General features: G+C 39.4%; 1 protein-coding gene across 9 annotated transcripts in view; it reads left to right on the top strand.

Annotated features, from left to right (window-relative positions):
• LOC108749973 (putative mediator of RNA polymerase II transcription subunit 26) overlaps positions 1-20,436 on the top strand; it is a 36,951-nt gene that overhangs the window by 6,611 nt on the left and 9,904 nt on the right. For 5 of the 9 annotated variants that reach the window (XM_018489086.1, XM_018489085.1, XM_018489084.1 and 2 more), the window contains exons 1-4: positions 6,548-6,935; positions 8,610-10,398; positions 10,591-10,753; positions 10,880-11,077. In XM_018489086.1, the coding sequence (XP_018344588.1) occupies positions 6,657-6,935; positions 8,610-10,398; positions 10,591-10,753; positions 10,880-11,077 (2,429 nt within the window). In that variant the 5' untranslated portion in view covers positions 6,548-6,656. Of the gene's footprint in view, positions 1-6,547; positions 6,936-7,803; positions 8,039-8,419; positions 8,470-8,609; positions 10,399-10,590; positions 10,754-10,879; positions 11,078-20,436 lie in introns of those variants that run through there. The other 4 variants (XM_018489088.1, XM_018489087.1, XM_018489092.1 and 1 more) reach the window with 3 other exon arrangements.

Here is a 20,436-nt window from a genome sequence, read left to right as displayed (position 1 = left end):
ATATTAATTTCTAAATATTGCCGAATAAGCGCGTATCCGGCTGCCCAATCACGAACTATCACGAAAATTGCAAAATTGGAAGAAGCCTTTTCGACTCAACTTTTAATTAGGAATAGCGATAAAGGCGGCTCTCTAAAACTTTTAAAGTGAATCTCATTTTGAAGAGTAAAATTTCACTCTTAAAGATTGAACCACTCTTCTTTAAGACTGATTTAATTTTCATTCTTTAGAATAAGATATCATTTTAGAAGAATTTAGAGAGTATACAAGTTGTTTAAAATTTATATTTCTTTATAATAAAGTGAAATATTTAGAGTGAAATTCCACTCCAAAGAATTTAGAGAGTGCGTGCAGCAGAAAAAGCAGTTTTGCAACTGTAGGATTTTTTAATCAGGGAAATCAGAGAAATTCTGCAAAATTAAAATTCTTGGCTTTAAAAGATATTAATATGTACATATCATACCTACGTAATTTTGGAGTACTATCAATTTAACAATTCAACGCAAGCAGTGTCAGCAACATTAGTAGTAATTTACATTACTGTATTAAATTGCTCTTTCAACAAAATATTTGACGGTTTTCGAATCAGGACGAAAATACAAAAAGATTCAAAATATTATTGAAAGCAGAGAAAAACCTGGAATTTTATCCAGAAGTCAGGGAAAAATTACGGAATTTTGGGATAGGGAATTTGTGACAATTCTATTTAATATGATTGATTTATATTCAAGCAAATCCAGCAGATTGGCAGCAAATTCGACGAGAAAAGTGCAATAGTACCATCTGTGTTTAGACCTGGTCTGACTTGATAGCAGATTGGTAAAAATGGAGCAGAATTTGTTGAATGTAGATTTCTGCTGTCAATCTGCGTCAAACTATGTACAAATTTTTTCAATTTTTGCCTCGAATGCCTCAATTATAATATAAATAAATTTTGTTACAATATATTTTTTTATGACATTCTGTTGTCAAGGCATTTTATACAATAGATCCTTCTAAAACTTTTCTACTCACAAAATTTGTCAGTAAACGCTTTGAAAAACCTGTTCAAGCAGACTTGGCTGACTAGGTACATTTAGATCCAGTGAAAAACTAAGGATAAATCTCTCAGTCGTAATAAAGAATCTTACAACAGTTTTAAAGCTGCTTTTTTTCTACCGAACGAAATGAATAACATCGACTATACCGCCGATGGACGTTGAACTTCAAGATCCACGTTCACCATCGACATCGAGTGTGTCCCTAGCTTCCGCCGTTATTGCATTTACGCAATATCCACGAGGGATCGCTTATGTACATATGCATGTATGAATGTGCTATGCCAAGTATCATGTATACACAGCATGTACGCGTATAGCGGAAAAAGCAGCTGATCGCGCGGACGGCTAGGCTGAAGGCCACGTCGAGGTTCAACGCCCTTTCTCAAATGCGATTCCACCCGCAACGGGATCGCGCTTCATCCATGAATCATGAATAGATCATTCGCGCGCATCCGTGTCCGCGTCGCTAAACCGCCTTGCAACCTGTTCAGTTCCTTTCTGTAAAAATGATAGCCAGCGACGCGTGACTGAATATTGCGTTCGACGTTTCACTGCAACACGAAGGCGTTGAATAACGATAATGTTCTCTATCTTTCGACATTGTACCGCATATCAGTTTCATTTCGCACGATCTAAATGGTCGAGCGTGCAGTTTCGACGCAAATATTACAATTATTATCGTCGATCCTCCTTTTTTATAATTCGCGATCGAAGTCTACGCTTTCATATATGATTTGCAGATAAGCGTATCGCATGCTCGAATGCCTCCTTTAACGATGAAACTAAGAATAATTCGACTGTCGAACGTATCCCGTTGTATCCCTGTAAGTTACATCGATCTCCACTTTCGCAGCTCGCATTAACTTTCTCATGCACGAATCGCGACGAATTAATTATCTTCGAACGGACATGAAACGTTATAAATCGCTTTAAAAGCGATTACGTTGCCTAGACTTGCACTTCATCCTGTCCAGTGTCGATGCACTGGAGTAGATAAATATAGTCTTATAGAAAATAGCCTTCACATATTTGAGTTAATTGATAATACCTTTGAGGCTTACACAGGTACTTTTTTTTTTAAAAGTAGCTACATGATTTGCTCCACGTCTTGATACATTATTAAACGTTGACGTTTCGCGAATATTGCAGTTCATTGATCCCGATACTGATCAGTATCAGGTTGTTTCTCGTTCTATTGTATAATAAAATGAACCGCAATATTAACGAAATGTTGGCGTTTAATGATGTGTCAACACGGAGAGAACGATTTTGCTGAAGCATCTAAGTTGGATACAGATTAGCTGGACACAGATCTGAAAATAATTTTGTTAAATTCATCATGCTTGAGGTTCTTATATAATTATTTTAATCGTCTGAAAAAAGTTATTTTCAGATAGTATTGTATCTAGCTGAATTAGATATTTCAGTAAAGTCGTTTTTTCCATGAAGACACGAAGATGACCCGCAAACCGCGGGTCTTTCTTATATAATCGTTCGCGAAGGTATATTTAAAAGTAATCGGCAAATGCTGCACGAAAAGAACAATTTTGTTGAAATATTAAAAAATTTATAGCTAGATATAGATGAAAATAATTTTGTTGGACCGTCAAAATAATTATGTAGGAAACTTATAAATATAATAAGTAATGTTGCAAAAAGTTTTGGTATTCAATAAGAATAATCAGAATCTTACTTTTGTTATTCGAGTGACCAGTTGGAGCATCCTATGTAATTATTTGAATAATCTAACAAAATTATTTTCTAATCTACGGACGGCATTTATAATCCCTTCTCATTTTAAGACCGTCTTAAAATGCTAATACGGCTCTCTGGCCGGTAATCATAGTCAGATCTTATATTCAAGCTTGTCTCAAGTCTTAAGTCTACAGTCTTAAGATGTTACGAACCAATCAGAGGGTCTTAAAATAAGAATTGACTATAAATACCAACTTCTGATTGGTTCATGATATCTTAAGACTGTACTTAAGACGGTGTTAAATATAAGATCTGACTATATACGAATACTGGCTTATATCTAGTCTAAATTTTTATATACTTCAACACAAAATCGTTCTTTCCGTGTAAAGAGTCAATTCACGTCTCTTCGCATCTCTAGGAATCCGTTAAGAATCCGTGCGAATTTCAGTACTCAACTTATTGTAATTCTTTTATACGTACGCGAATCAACCAATGTTTATTCATCAATAGATGTTTATTCATTAATCGTCGCTATAGTTTGCGCAATCAGGACGATTCCGCTTCTCAAACGGTTTCATTGAGGTTTATTCTTTTAACAAAACCTTCGTTGCTTCTTGTGAGAAATGCTTTTATGCTCGCTCGGGAAACATACCGCGGTTCACGCGACCGATCCCGTTTCGGCCGACGACGACGACGTGCTTTCCATTGTTCGTCGTCACGCGTGCCGATTGCACGGCAGCCCCACGCCGGAAACCAGAGAGGCTGGAGAATGTCAGAGAGAACCTGTGGCCGCGGCGCGTGCACGGTTCAGGTGCGAAGAAGGAGAAATCGCGGAGAGAACTCTCATCTTTTCTCCCCATTGTCTATCCCCGCGTTGTCTCGCCTCCTCGCGCACGATCGTGCCGATTCGCACGGCGAAATCACACGCCGGATCAAATGCCGCTTCTTGCTATTGTTTCCCCGATGTCCTCTCGTTAGAAGCTGCCGGTTTTCAACCGAAGATCTCATCCCGAGATGTCTACGTTTAAAGCGGAAACTCTTCTTTTCCTTCGTGAAACGGTTGCGCGCGTGCATGTGGCCGTTGTATGCACGAGAGCCTCGATGAACGATGCGGACAAGGAAGTTCGCTCGAGTCATTTCGATCACCTGAACTCTTACCTTTATCTATGAAACTTCCTTTGTCCGCGGCGTTATCGCGACGTGAAGCGCAAAGGCTTAACTATCTTATCAGCAGCATCGACTGCAACACGAAAAGAACGGTTGAAGTATTAAAAAGTGAGCTGATACAGATCTGAAAATCATTTGGTTTGGGATATCAAAATAATTACATACGACTATCAAAATAATTACATATACGACTTGCTAGAATATTAAAACTTTTTCCAGCATTATCATCAACGTTTAAGCTTTCTACATAGTTATATTGATGGTCCAGCAAAATTATTTTCAGATCTGTATCTAGCTGGATTTTTAGATACTTCAGCAAAACCGATCTTTTTGTGAAAGATCTTAATTTGAAGAAAATGAAATGATAACAAGATAAAAAATCTTCGAATTTATTAGGAAATTTTTATGTCGATTCACCGATTTATTTGTTCGTAAAACTGGTAGCTTCTATAAACGTATACTTATATGAAAAGAATGATTTTGCTGAAGTATCTAAAAATTTAGCTAGATAATTCAACATTACGTAGGACAATCTAATTGCCGAAATATCAAAATTTTTTGCAGCTTTGCTTATCATTGAGTTTCCTACATACACAGAAAAATATTATTCTCTTTTTAAAAAATGATTGCTCAATTTGCTTTCTTTCCTTTAAGTAACGGTTATCTTTAACAAACAACGTCGATAATAATTTTATTTGTAATATTTATTATAAAACTCGTTATCATGTACTTAAAACAAGAATTTATTTTCTTTTAATATTATAAAATTGACCGAAGAAGCGACTTTATATAATAATAAGCTAATCGAATTTGTCTTAATTTAATAATCTTGATTCAAGTATCAAACTTACTAGGTTTCAGAATATATTTTGAATAAATTTGATAAACTTATGATAGATTTGCAGATATATGAACTTTCGAAATACTTGAAACAAGTAATTATTACTTGCAGTCAAGGCTGGGCATGTATTTGAAATATTAGGTTGTTCGGAAAGTAATTTCGTTTTTTATTATGAAAATGAAAGACGATTTTCAATCAGACGCGTTTCAAATGATCATGAACGGTCGAATTCGATAAATTTAATCTCTCAGCGATCTCACAAGTTGTTATTCGCCGATTTGCATCAATTAATGCCTTTATTGTGTCTTCATAAGCTTCAACTGGCCTTCCAGAACGTGGTGCATCTTCAACATCAAAATTGCCGGATCGAAATTTTGCAAACCAGTTTTGGCACTGGCGTTCTGTCAATACATCTTCTCCATACACATCGGATAATTTTTTTCTTGCTGAACAGCATTTTTACCTTTTCGATAGTAAAAAAGTAAAATATGCCGAAAATGCTGCTTTCCATATTTGATAGGGCACCAACCAGAAACTACTGCGTAGAATCAATCGAACTTTTTTCACAAGCAAGCCTTGCTATATCAGCTGTCAAAATATATAATGATTATGCGGCTTAAGTGTGAAGTTGGCTGTGAAAAAATACAATAAGTCTTCTGTTGGGAAAAAACAAAATTACTTTCCGAACAACCTAATACTTTTATTTAAAACATAGTTTTTGCAATACAGGTATATATATATATATACATTTTTGCATTTCAGCGAAACACATAAAATATATTATGTACTTTATATTTAAAATCGGAAAATTGTAAGTCCTTTGTACTTTGTAATTCAAATAATAACATTAATTGTCAATCTTAGTATTTGAAATAGAAAATACAAAATACTTTTATATGCTGCCATGAAACACAAAATACAAAATATTTGCATGTGTTGCGTTGAAATGCACGATACAAAATACAATTGTCTTACAAATATTATTTTTCAAATAAAAATATTTCGAATACATGCCCAGCTCTGCATACAGTATATATCTTTCTGTGTGTAATTATTTTGATAGTTTAACAAAATTATTTTCATATCCATATCTAACTAAATTTTTAGATATTTTAGTAAAATCGTTTTTTTTTTTTTGCGTATGGCGTTACGTAATCAAATCTAGTTTTATATTAATGTTGTCCCTTGATCTAGATTGATTCGCACCATTCTAAGGTGACGTTCTCACGATTCTTTCGGATGAGACCCCTAAAACGAATAGGAAGTTATTTGCGCGAATGAAATAGCTTCGCTTCATCGATTTTAGACAATTGTCATCGTGTTGCGGACTCCAAAGAACCGCTCCTACTGATTACGAATACATTTGGACACGTTGAATCATCCAAGTCATATACAGAGTGCGTCTATGCCATATAAATGAGAACGCGATCGGTGGCAGGGATGTGAAATCGATTCGTCTTCAACCCTGACGGAAAAAAGAGAGACGGGACGAACTCGTTTCTAGACCGCTTAGATTCAGCTTCGTCGAGTCAGGATACATCTGACCAACGAAAATTAGACGGTCCGTTCGAGTTATCTGTCTTTATCAGACCTACGAATAATCTCGAGGTCAAAATGAGTCGAACGGATCGGACACACCTCTCGCAATTCTCGAGGAACATCCTGTATACCGGATAGAAGTTGGGACGTGGGCGCATCCGCAAAATAAGCCCCTGGGCTGCGTCGCCGTGAGCACGTCGGCGTCGCGACGCCGGCGCAGATGGCCGGATCGATCCCCGTGTTCGCTTTCCTTCGCGTCCCGAGCACGACAAGGCCGAAGTCGCGAGGTAACAAGCAAGACGAAGGAAGAGCGAGAAACGCGGGGGTGACGACGACAACGGCGACGGAGGGCGACGTCGGTGCGCCGTCGTATGCCATCCTTACGATGTGACGGATCACGAAGGGAGCTCTGTACCATCCCTCTTTCACGCGCCTCTTCCGACAAGGACACTTTCCTCGCACCGGTTAAATATATATATTCGGGGCATGGCGACTTAAAACGACGGTGGACGACCGTCAATCCCCGTGAGAAATCGATCGACGACCGGCCGTGTGACATTGGCCCGGAAGCATTCGTCATGGAGTACCGGTACGGCAGCACGAGATGCGAAGACGACCCGCTGGAGAACGAGAAGGGCATCGGTGTTGCGGTAAGGGATGCTCCGAACAGAACGTTCCTTCTCTTCGGATCCTCCTCTTCACGGAGAACCTGCTCGAAGGACAGCCGTGTGACAGTGCGCGTGTCAATCGGCTGGGATTATTTTCGATAAACATCGTCAGAGTGTCATTTGCCGAGATTTCCTGAATCGCAAATTTTTATATCGTTTAGTTAAAGTCAGTACAGTTGAATTTATATTTTGGGAGTTGAAAATGATCCTTGATATTGTTCGAAAATTGATAGATATGATCGAAGAAGTTCTGAATACATTTGATACTTTCCAGGTGTGTCACACTACCTGTCATCGCTAACGATCGCAAATTATGCGCGTTTTTAGTAAAAATTAGAAAATAGATTGTGATCATATCATCTTTGTTTAACATTGGCAAACAACAAGGATAAATTGACCGTGTCTCTTGCTGAAAAGCACTCATTATTTTTCACTCCGCAAACACAAAAGACCAGGAAGGAATTGACCAAAGCGATTATTCCTCTCCCATGAGACCGTGATTGATCTATCTATTTCTTAAGACTTAAGGCTTACTACTCAATTGTGTTTGCGGACTGACAATTTAGGTTGTATTGCTTTATAAGCGTACACGACATTGCATTTTACGCATTTGCCGTGTATAACGTGGAAATGTGTACCACATGCGTAATCGTCAGAACGACGATTTCGCGGTCGATTTGCGGCTGTCACGAGACATCTGTGTCGAAAGCGACGAGTCAGCTAGGGTTTCGCGAGCCTCTTCGCGAACGCGCCCAAAGCGCCCAAAGCGCGAATACGATCCCCAGATTTGTCGGTCTGCCAGCCGCGGTTACGCTATTTCTGGAGTTCAAATGGACCACTGTACGCGATGACTATCAGACAGCTTCCACGAGTCGCACAGAGGCGTGTTCCGTCGTTCCTCAGTCGTCTCGATCATGGACAATGCGGTGCTCGCGAGCACATTGTTCCGGAGAACTCCCGCGGCGGGATGCGCTATCAGCACCGCGCCGTTATATAATCCGCACGCGAATATCGATTAATATTGTTGCAGTCGGGAACCGAGCAAAAGGTTCGTCGAACAGACCCCGAAATCTCACGAGCGTACGGTATGTATGCGCACTTGGCAGCCTAATGCCGAATGGATATTCGTAATAGAAAGCAAAATATAAGTCTTAAGAATAAAAAGGCCAAGATCGTGCTTAGATTAAATGGCCCGGATTTATAACACATAATCGGCTGGAGGAAAATTTCGCAATCCAATCGTCGAAATTGAATTACGTGGGATATTGATCTTCTTCTGCGGATAATCGTAGTTAATGCGTGACTAGGAACGATACGCTGCTGATAATCCCAGCTCTTACAGCTTGATTACGAAGTGCTTTGTTCGTGTCGGCTGTAGAAACGCGATAGCGATCGAGACAGATCGATCGAGAACCCGTCGAGAACTTTGCCGTAATAAACTATTTCTTGCATTTCTAACAAGCGATTTGTGTCGGAAGAGCTAAAAGAATCTCTGATAAGAATGATGTGTGCGTGTGTATGTAATTTACTTTAATTCTATCTTTGCAATTTTTCTTACATTTGTCATCGTATTATCTTATTGTGTTCTGCGCCCCTCAGTTTTTTCACACAGACATCCTGTATGACAAATTTCTAATGAAGAAATCCTCGTTTCAGGGCTCTTCGAAGCGCGGCACGTCGCACACACGCGGCACCGCGATGTCCTTCGGCTTCAGGCGACGGCCCACCAGCGGGATTCCTATGCCGATAACGAACTATGTCGCCGGTACCACCAACGAGAAGAGCCTGCTGCACCCACGATCAAAGTCGGCCGGCCCGGAGCAGGATCGCAGGCGGATGATGGACGATGATAACAGCAATATGATTCACAATTCGTCATCCGGCCGGTCGACACCGCGGTTGGCACCGCCAAAGAAGGATTCGAGTGGTATCGGCGTCAGGACAAATCGCTTTGGCTATCGGCAGCCGCAAGCGAGATTCACGAACAAGGTTGGCGACATCTGCAACAGCCACAGCATCAGTCACTACAATCAGGAGAAGCTGCAGCAATATTCGCAGCAACAGCAGCAGCAGCAACAGCAGCAGCAGCAGCAGCAGCAACAAGAGAACTACTTTGTCAAACAGCAACAACCAAACAGGGTCGTTGCGCACGTGCCACAGCATTTGTGCGGCACGACGGTACCAGCAAAATCTCGCCCACCGCAATCGAATAACATGGCTTACGGCGGCAATTCGATGGTGCAACACACAGACGCGAACAAACGAGTTTCAGGCATTCCAGAACCCATCAGTAGGTACACGCTGCACACCAGTCATCTGCCGCTACCTCAATATGCCGTACGAGTAAACGACTCGAATTCGAAGATCGCTAAGACTGCAGCAAATCAAAGCAGAAAGATATCCACGTCGAAGGGCTCGTCCAGTTCGAAGGAAGGTTCGGTGACTGAAGATTCGGGTGTCAGCAGCCAACCGATCGGTTCGGAAGACAACGATAGAATCAGATCGATGGATTACATGGATGATGCTTCTCTGAGGAGACGCGGCGTCGGCAGACCGAGAAACCTGCGCATGGTGGTGTCCGGCAAAAGCTTTGACGTGAGAGATGTCCGTGACGATGACAGCACTGTCACGGAGATCTCGGTGATCCCGTTGCCTAAATCTTTCGCAACCGCTGCGGTGAATCTAAATACTGGCTTTGTGCGAGAGCGGGCTACGCAATATCAGCGAATCGTTAACAAGGACAATAGATACACCGACTCGACTGCGTCAATGTCCACCACGTCCTCGGAGGGCTACGACGAGGGATGTCTGAGTGAGGAGAAGGTCTACAAAGATCGATCGCGCACAGAAAAGGTCCCGTCCATCAAATCGGACTTTAGCCCTCCCAGTTCGGACGATCCCGAATATGGACACGGTGAAGCCATGGCAGACGAGTACTCGTTAAGCTCCAGCGACGAATATCAGCGTACCAACTCTATTATTGCTCAGCACGCGCAAGCAATCACCGCTGCCACGAAAAGCGGCGCAACATCGAAGAACGTTCTACGCTCGGTGTTGCTCACCATCGAGGATCCCGCATTCGCCGCCGCCGCTGCTACCACAACCACTTTAATAGACGACGAGACTTCACCAGTTGACAGCCTGTTTGACAGTCCTACCGCCAGTATCACGCAGTCAGATGGAAAGCCCTCGAAGAGAGATGAGGAACACGCGCACGAGCGTTCGGACAACACTCTCGAGGACGACGGTCCGGGCACGCCGACGAACGCCTCCAACTCGCTCAGCTTGTCCGAGGGTAGAGAGTTCTTCGACGATGAAATCGCGGATCAACCCGGATTGATCTTTGATGACAACAACCCGAGAGCGAGAATCGAAACGCAATCCGCTATGGGCGGTCAAGTAATCACCGAGAATAGCCATACTCTGGTTGAGACAAGTTCTAAGAGTGAGTACAGATTTGCTATTCTTAGAGTTCTTATTCTTCTCAAGTATATTTAGGTGTAAATTGTTAAGTTTTTATTGAATTTTAATAATAATCTCAATAGAAATGAATATATTTTTGTTAAGTATATGTTGGATATTTTTTATTGAAATATATATTTTATATATTGACAATACATGTGATTTGTGTTTACAGATGGCGTGCATATCAAAGGCGTAATGAATAGTCCTCATCACGGGCAACGTTTGCATCGTGCAGGCAGCGTAGACACTTTATCGCCCTGCGAATCCATCGCGTCGGATGATTTAATGTTAGATTACGATGGCAGCGACGCAAGCTCTTACGAGGAACAACAGCGGTTAGCATTAAGCGATATAATTTTTGATAAGCGAGATACGTTATAGATTAGCTTGAATAGAGAAATAAACATATTGCTATTTTGTTAGAATTAAATTATCATTATTTATCTTTCTTTCTCTTTCAGATTAAATTCCAATCCTGCATTGCACGAGCTGGATGACGCAACTATAATTTCCGAGCTGGAAGCTCAGGGCGAAGAAGTGATGAGGCAATGGAGTTCGTTGCTGAACACTGCGCATATGGAGGAGGTGAATTCCAATTCCGCCAACAACAATTCCATCAACAGCGGTAACATTAACAATCAGGCCGCTACCGAATCCGGGTGTGTATTCACATTTTTCACTACCTTTCATGCTTGCGTCGCTGTCGAAACATAAAACTCCGTGATGCATGATGCTTCTTCAGAATGATTAGTGTAATATTATCCCGCGGTTAAATTTACAACGCGTGACGTACTTGTAAATGATATGTAAATCATACAAAGATGTTCCTCCCCTTTAATCGGGGCAAACGAACTGTTTTCTCGCTGATGTTATTCTTTCCCGATGTTATTATTCTTTCATATATAGATAAAATCCAGTCAAGTACAACTATCTCATTTCCATTTACGTATCACTTTTTTTGTTTTATATCGCTTCGTAGATATTCTAATTGCAACATCGTTCTGTTTTTTGTGTGTTGAACAAATCTGTATACACACATTTGCATCAATCATTTCAATTTTTTTAGTTACGTGATATTGATTATAATTTTGAATACATAATTTTAATTAATTTCAACGCGTTTGTAGCAGAGTTATGAGTAGAGACTGTAATACAGTGCAGAAACTGTAGCAGGCTTTAACTAGAGACTGTGTAGGAAGACTGAAAAAGTACCTGGTCGATGTTATGATATAGTTAGTCGATAAAGTATGCATACTGTACGCAGGAGACAAAGAATGTGTCATCCAACCATTAAATTTATGTATATCCGCTGTCTGTGTTCATTGTAGTTGTAAGTCATATTCTGAAACTCAGGATGACCTTCCGAATCTTTTCATATATCATTTCTTTTATGTACAAAAAATTTCGTAAAGGTGAATGTATGTTATGAGAAATTAATGATGTGTGCAGGTGGGAACATTTAAACGGTTTTTTATACTTAACGTCAACATTTCATATCAGGGAAAATTGCGTCTTTTGCACTATCTGAATTTTCAATACCATGAAAAACTCAACAATACCTTTTGGGTAATCCCGTGACGTTTTAATTTTCTTATGCGCGCTGTATTATAATATGTTCCAGACTTCTGTTCTTTTCTATAATATGATTATCTTTTCGTTTAGTTATAAATAACGAGAGTTAATCAACAAAAGTCTTGGAGAGGAAGAGTGCCATTTAATATCCCTTTAGAATTCTTTTCGTATCCCATACTCACCATATATTATTGTAAATACGATATATATGCAATTTTACAATTTTAGTCCACATTTTAAAACGATATTAACCGCAAAGAAGTCGCAGAAGTTATTAAGCACATCGCGTGGGGAGATTGCACATAAAGCTTCGTCTTATCTATCTCTTAATTAAAGGAAGCAATATTTTTCGTATCGGGAGCATGAAATACAACATTTCAGTTTGTGGTATCACATGCAATAACGATCGCGCTACCGCGAATCGTGTAAGTTTTGAGCACGTCATGGCCACATGCGCATAACAGCCTACTCTCTTTCACGTTGCTAGCTCCTTTTTACTCGATAGCTTTCTCGGTGAACGAGAAAAGAAGTGTACACTTTGTAAAGTATATATGTTAGATTTGCTCTCCCTCGAATTCCCGTCCTCATCCCTGTCCTCGATCTCGTCTGATTTCAAGCCATACCCTTGAAGCTTTCATCAAGACGTGGCATCATGTACTCGTTTCGTCAGTCCGTTTTTCGTTCTATTCCTCATTAACGGTGATAACGATCAGCAGGACTCAATGTGTGCGGTCGTAAAAAGATGTATAGAGAGAGACTAATACCCGTTTCTATAAAAGTATATTAACTTTAATCTCCGTTCAACTCACTCTTTATCTTATTCTAATTTTTAGAGAAAATTTCTAGAAAAACATGAATAGTAAGTTGAACCGAGATTAAAATTAATCTACGTTGATGGAAACGGGTATAAATATTTTCTTCTGAAAGTCGTATTGAATAATATATAGAAGTCTATAGGGTAGAAATGTCGCTTAGAAGAGTACATTGATTCACTGCTGATATTGAATAATATTTTCGTAAGAGGTTCTGCTAATTCGCTGAGAGCAAGGAATTTTCCTCTTTACGAAAATATTACGAATTTTTGGCAATGTATCAGCCGGATTCTTGTGTATCTCTGACTGTGTTTTATTTTTCCCTATAAGACTTTACGTACACTATGAGATTGTATATCGCGGGGTCTTTTACTTCCTTGCTTGTACAAAGTAAATAAAATGAACATGCCCGCACACATCCGCCACAGGAGACGCCACAATTCAGCGACAGTATTCTGTGTTCTAGCGCGCTAGTAAAACGGGTGAAGCAATTGCAAATCCCCGATGAGGACTCGGCGGGTGGAGACTACTACCAGCTGACATACCCTAACTAGCGAGCGGGATCCGCCGGTCCTCCCTTGAATGTCGACTAGGCAAAACCGATAACCGCACGCAGCCGATTACCGAGACACAGTAATAATAATACACGGACGCAGGCTTAACGCGTGAGTGGTCGCGTCTTGTTAAAAAGGAAAGAGTAAAAAAAAAAAAAGAAATTAAAATGAACTTATTGCGAGCTTTTCCGAAGATACTGAAAAGTGTGTGAGTTTTGCGAGACAAGATGAGATATTTTATATCTCGTGGGGAGAAAATAAAAAATAATGATCTTTTATTTGCCGTGCTTTGTGATGCTCATGGCGTGACCACTCACGAGTTAAAGACAGACGTTGTTAAGAGTGAGAGAGTGAGAGAGAGAGAGAGAGAGAGAGAGAGAGGGAGAGAAAGAAGTGGGTGATTGGAAGAATCCGAGCGATGATAACGATACGGTGTTGCAACTGGAAAATCTAGCGACTGGCTATGGTTGTGCGCTTGTGACTTTTGCTTAGGGTATGGCTTAAATGGAAAAAAAAAAAAAAAAAACTGGGATGACATGTCGTGGAAAATTGTTTTCAGTATACAGTATACAGAGCGTTTCGAAGTTTATTCCAAAGTTAGAATATAGTTCGATAAAGTCTTTTTGTTAAGTTTTTGAAGGGTTAACTACATCGCAATTAATTGTGCACTTAATGTAAGAACATTCTCTTACGCGCAATCTTCTGGTCTAATAGTTTTCTAACTTGTTAAGACTTGTAGGTTTAAATCTTTTAACAGATTTCATGTAATTATCATTTGTCGTGCTATGTTACGTGTCTTTCTTGTTTTCGAGAGAGAAGTTTTAATTTGTCCTGAGGAAAATATTAATATATATACAACTAATAACTATTTGCTGTCCCATCCCGCCCAATTTCTTAAACCGGATGTAGATGGGAAATCTACCTCAAATGTTTTCCGACCTCCGGGGATCGATTGGTCTCGTTAATTTATTCCTCTCTTTTTTTTTTTTTTTTTTTGAAAGAGAGAGAGAAACATAGCTTGACGTGATTTCACGATGCAAGGCATCAGGTAACTTCTTTGAGATTACAGTGCGTCCTTATTATAATCGCAAAGATTACCGAGTTCTCTCAAATATAGTCAAGATGTAGTCGAAGCATAGTGCCGAACAGAGAGAGTAACCCGTCGACACATGTAAATCGTTCGCCGTTTACAAGTCACCTCGTTGCGTCCTGGTTACAACGCTGCAAGGACTCGCTTAATGCGATCTTTCATCCGTACGGAGAAGTTTGCGCGAAATTCTTAGCGGTGTATCTGGCACTAAGCGAGCGCGTCTAGTGTGGCGTGGGTGATAGAGATTATTTTTCTAATTTCGTATTTTTCCAATAACGATGGTCGTGCTGGCCAAATCCTTCCAAAATTGTCGTCCTATCGGCGCCGGTGATTTCTAAGCCGATTCCGATGTCCAATCCCGAGTAGATGCACTCTAGTCCTCATCCTAGTCATCCCAACGGCCGTCACTTTTAAACGGTAACCATTGATACTATTTAATACGTATTACTGATACGTAATGTAAAGGGTAACTCCTTTAACACCCACTACTAAACAGCTATTAATTAATCGTATACTCGTGGCATTATAGAGAGCTTGTTAGGTGTAAACGCGTAGTTTCGTAGAAGAGAGTTGATGAATGAATCGACTCAATGTTATCCTTCCCCCTTCTCTTCCCTCTTTCGAATTTACCGTAAAGGAGAGAACAATGCAGCTTTTCAAGCTGATTACAATATAATTTAACAATACATGTGATAATGTGATGTTGCATTCCGTCAATCAATCAAATAATTCGGAGCAATCAGTGCGTCCACATGCGATACTTTAAACGGTTTCAATCTTTTCAGTTTTCTGGACGCTTGCCGTAATACATATTATAGTAATATTATAATTAAGGTGCGTGTTCTCTTCGGTCTCCCGTTCTCCTTCGTCATAACTGTGTCCACGAAATGTTCCTTCACATTATCGTTCCTTTTTTGCCATGCACGGAGACACCGTTATTTCTCATCTTCGATTCCTAGCATGAACGAAACTCAATTACAGTTATGAGCTTCACTCTTTTTCAAATGGATCTCATTCTCTTAGAAATGAGGCAGGTTATTGCGTTTATATAGATACTTATCTCAACGTAAACGCTCTATTTAAGTTCTACGCTGAATTGCGGAATAGGGAAAAAAATCACGTGTACTTTTGTTAATATATTTTCTAGGAAGTTTCTTTAAATTATTCCACAAATAGAAAATAAAGATTCTAAATAGTCAAGCTGGATCTTTAGTGTTGCAAAAACGCTAAAAATTCAGCGTGTATTCACGGTTTTAATAGATATTTTTTTTTTAATATTAATTATTTCTCTTCAAGGAAGTTAGGCGATTTACAGGTCATTTCCGTGTTGATTATCATTATTAAATACTAATATTTTGTGAACATCGTAGTTCACTTTATCAAAGCGAGTATCACACACACACGCAGATTGTTTCTTGCCCTGATGAAGAGAATTGCAATGCTCACGAAGCGGCATTTAACGAAGTATCAAGCTACGAAGATAACCCATAAACCCGTAACTTTCTTGAACATCCACCTTCTATTTCAATGAGAGCCTGGGGAAGTGCATTGAGAAGCCAGACGGCTTGAAGAGCTCACGTAATTCTGCGATCACGCATCGCTTTAAGATATGTATGCGAAGAATCGCGATTACTCGATGCGCAATAGCGACACATATTAATGCAACGTACATACACTTATACTTAGCATAGTACTTACGAGAAACATATTGCTACTATTCTGAACTTTGAATGGCAATTTATTGAAGTCGCCTCACTCCTACTTTTTCCTACGTAGAGTCATTCCTCCTCTCTTGCGTTGCCACTATCTTCTTTAGTTTCAGCCTTTCTGCACAATTCTTACAGTTCCAATAACCTCCCTTTGTACCTAGAAAAGATCAATCTGACAATGGCATTCTAGTATCCAATATATATTTCGCAATATCCAGTAAGTTACTCTCTTTAATGAACTATCAGTCCTCCCTAGAATTGTATTAGCGTTGAATTGGCCGTCGTCATGCTGAGCTACGTTTTCGCGACACTTATGTCCGAAAGTATTTATATCTACAAGCGTATACTCAGATGTAATTTGTAAGATGTAATTTGGGCAACGTAAGGAGAGAGAGAGAGGGAGAGGGAGAGGGAGAGAGAGAGAGAGAGAGAGAGAGAGAGAGAGAGAGAGAGAGAAGAGTGTGGTGTAGCGATCAGTTCTAGAAGACGGTAATACGACGGCATTAAGCATGACTATGTATCGTATTTTTGTCTTCCTCGTATACGTACTACTGTAAGCATATATATCGACCTCCATTGCATTAATTAAAACACACTTCCTCTCGTGGACTACTTGTTTTCTTTTTTCATTTCATCTCCATTCGTGGTATATGAGATTCAGACTTGGGGAGTAAAATAAAAATCAAGTTAGAGCAGGCTAAAGTGCTGGCTGACTATTGTATCGTTCGTGGAAAACAATTAGAGCAAAAGCATGTAATAAACTTAAGCCTCCTGCAGCACACAATGCTTATTTTTTGTTAAATTACTTGGATTTTAGTAAATTACTAGAAATTCTGCGTTCTGTGATGCAATTGTAGTAATTTACTAAAACGCGAGCAATCCAACATGTGCCGCAGGCTGAAGTGTCGGCCGACTGTTGTGTTGTTTATGGAAAGCGACAAAAATTGTGTCGTGCGCAGTTACCTACATTGCCATAGATTTTTCCATAAACAACACGACAGTCGCCTGATATTTTGTCTATCATATATTCTTGCTCTGAAAATTCTTATATTGCCAAGGATTTTCCATAAACGACACAACAATTGGCCGACACTTTAGTATAATCAGTTCTTGTTTCAAGATCGTTTTAAGTAATATCTTAAGATGCTAATACAACTTTGCGATTGGCTTATGACATCTTAAGATTGATTTAAGACGGTTTTAAATATAAAAAGTGACTATGAACCAGTCATTATTAGTGTGTTTCTTGGCTTTATGGGGATGGGATTTGGGTTAATCGGAAGGTTGCTAGTGCTACAAGGAGTTAACTTAGTCAGCTCCCACTTTGTTACGACCTTGGCCGTTGTGTAAAAAAAGAAGAAGACCGCGATGTAATTTGCTCAACCGTGTAAACCGGTTTTCTCAGATCGCGTATGACAGACTTGTACTCACATAGTCGTGATGTAATGAGACTTGCCACCGCCGAATACAGCGATGCTCGCTCAAGGCTGAAAGATAAACGGAACGTGGAACGGATAGATATTGATGGATTAATGTTTTTTAGTCTTTGTTTTTCGCCAACGGCAATCGGCATCAAAGATGGATAGCCGGAAGCCAATCGGCACGTCGAAGACGAGCCAAACAGCGTGATTTCCTCGTTAATCAGAGCGTTACTAGTTAGTCGTGAGCCGGTATTTTTCTGTTCCTCTTTCGTCATTCGTCTTCCGTATTATGGTACAGAATTTTAGATCCGCGGCGGTATCGATCGCGGCCGTAAAAAGCGCATATTGATCAGACTGCGGCGTAATGTCCTGCGACGAAATGTATGTGCTTAAAAAATTAAGCTCATATTTCGCTCGAAGATGGAAAAAGAAGAAGAAGGAGTTCGCTAGATTCCTCAAAGTAGTCTAATAATCCAACGCACATCTCCATCAATGTAGATTGACTTTAATCTCTGTTCAAATTACTCTTAATTTTTTTTTAATTAGAAAAAGATGAAGAGTAACTTGAACCGAGGTTAAAGTTGGTCTTATTTCTACGTAGCATGAAATATTTATGAATCATTATTTGAAATATTTCAGAAATATATTTCGTGAACGTTTGTAAAACGTTTTAAAATATTACATTAAAATATTACATGAAAATATTTTAGAATTATTGTATAAATATTGTAAGAAAGAGAATATTCCAAAAATTTTGATTTCCGGGATATTTGTATTTTAGAAAGATTTTATGAAGAATTTTTGAACTATTTTAAATTTTGTAATATTTTGTAAATATTTTTGAAATATTTCATGTCGTAGGTTCGAGGAAATAAGCATTAAGCCCGTTTGAGTCTAAGCGCAAGAAATGTCGTGACACTTACTTACAATTAAACTTAAGTTGTAGATATAAGTAACGCACAAGCTTTCTTATATGACGTACAATTTATTGCCCCGTATCCCCAAGAGACGGCAATAAGTCGTATGGCAAAGCTTGTGCGTTACTTACGTCTACAACTTAAATCTGTAAGTAAGTGTTATGACAATTCTTGTGCTCAGACCCTTTCTACCAATGTAGTTTAAATTTAATCTCGGTTTATAATTCTTCATCTTTTTCTAATGCCCGTTTCTACTAATGTAGATTAACTTCAATCTCGGTCTAACTCGCTCCTCATCTTTTTCTAATTCTTAAAACTAAAAATAGACGAAGAGTTAGTTAAACTAAGGTTAAAATTAAACTTTGGTAGAAACGGGCATAGTTCTAAAAATTAGAGAAGGAAGGACGATGGATAATAGTCGAACCGAGATTAAATTTAAAATTGGAAAAAAACACAGGCATTAATCTTATTTCCTTGATTTTCTCTCTTTGTGCCTCGATGAAACAACGCATGTCTTTTAGAAGTTCCTTGTACAACAATGTAATTCTTTCTTGAAGGAAAACAGGCGAGTGCAATTTTCATTTTCAAAGGTGTTGCACTCTCGGATAAGTCGCGCTCGTCGTAGCGGAAACAACTTACGCTATATAAGTATGGAACTTCCTTGTGCAGTTTTACTGTGTAACGGTGAACTCTTTCGGTCTATTTACTAAAACCTCTCTCAGCGATAATCACAGTCGACAGAAAATAGTGCCACCAATAATCCCTGAGCGAGTCGTTTGCATATTGCGAACCTGCTATAAACGTGCGAAAGATTCGATCTCGCCATTTCTAAGTGAATTAGCTAATTAACGGTAGCCATAAACGTTCACGTAGAAAAAACGAACAATGGCGTTGAGAATACCTAAGAAAGCTTTCTGAAACTGATCCCTTTCCTGGTTCGTTTATTATGAAACGTGAGCAGACTTGTTGGGCATATTTGGCGAAAGAGAAAGAGGAATTCCCTAAGGGTGGAAGGGCGGGATTCCGGTAGATTGCTCGCGAAGGGACGAAGAAGTGCGTACCATCGGCTGCCAGGAACGGAAAAAACTCCCTCACGGAGTCTCATAAATCCTGAATTCTCGCCGCCGGAGCCAAGTTCGGCGGAAAATCGCGTCGAGGGGCAAAGTGAAGAGGGTAGACGACGGTTATAAGCCGAGGTTTTGAGAGCCAAGGGACGGCCAGCTGGGAAGGGTATTGATCGTTTACTTCGCCGGAGACGCGAACGGATCCTTTTTGTTGGACTGATTCACAAATTGCTTTCTCGATAGAAAGAAGGACCTTCTGGGACGTTGAAACGATACCGTGCTTTAACGGAAATGTCTCTCGATGATTTGGAAACAGATTCTTATTGACTGTTATGATTTCCTTCGATGTCGCATTTAGTTGCTGACCAGGCACTTGAGTCACAAAATTGATTCGTCATCAGAAAATTGATTCGTATATTAAATTGATATTGACTGACCAAGTCATGCCGCAACTCTCTTTACTTATTTATTTTATTATGTATATATATATATTAGGAGATGCGGAACGACCTAGTCAGATAATATTGATTTAATGTATAAATTCATTCTCTATAAAAGCTATTTTCTGTCTCAAGTAGAGCTAGTCGTTGGCCTAGCTAATATTAATTTTAACAGATCACTTTAGCTGTCCAATTAGGACGAACAGTTGATGGAATATCTATTGCGCCGTGCCTAATTGAGTTGGACGAGAATAGCATGTGAATTTAATTAATTTGTTACTTCTCGATCGCTTTACTTTTTTACGTTGTTCCTTGCGATAATATTTATTTTTATATAGATTAACTTTAATCTCGGTTCAGTTTATCTCTTTATCTTTTTTTCATTTATTGAACTAGAAAGAGATAAAATTTATTGAACAGAAAGAGATAAAAAGTAAAT

This window comes from Trachymyrmex septentrionalis, unplaced genomic scaffold (assembly GCF_001594115.1).
Source record: "Trachymyrmex septentrionalis isolate Tsep2-gDNA-1 unplaced genomic scaffold, Tsep1.0 scaffold32, whole genome shotgun sequence".
In the NCBI taxonomy this organism is placed as follows: domain Eukaryota; kingdom Metazoa; phylum Arthropoda; class Insecta; order Hymenoptera; family Formicidae; genus Trachymyrmex; species Trachymyrmex septentrionalis.
The sequence above is the reverse complement of the archived record's forward strand: the minus strand, read 5'-3'. Positions and strand labels throughout refer to the sequence as shown.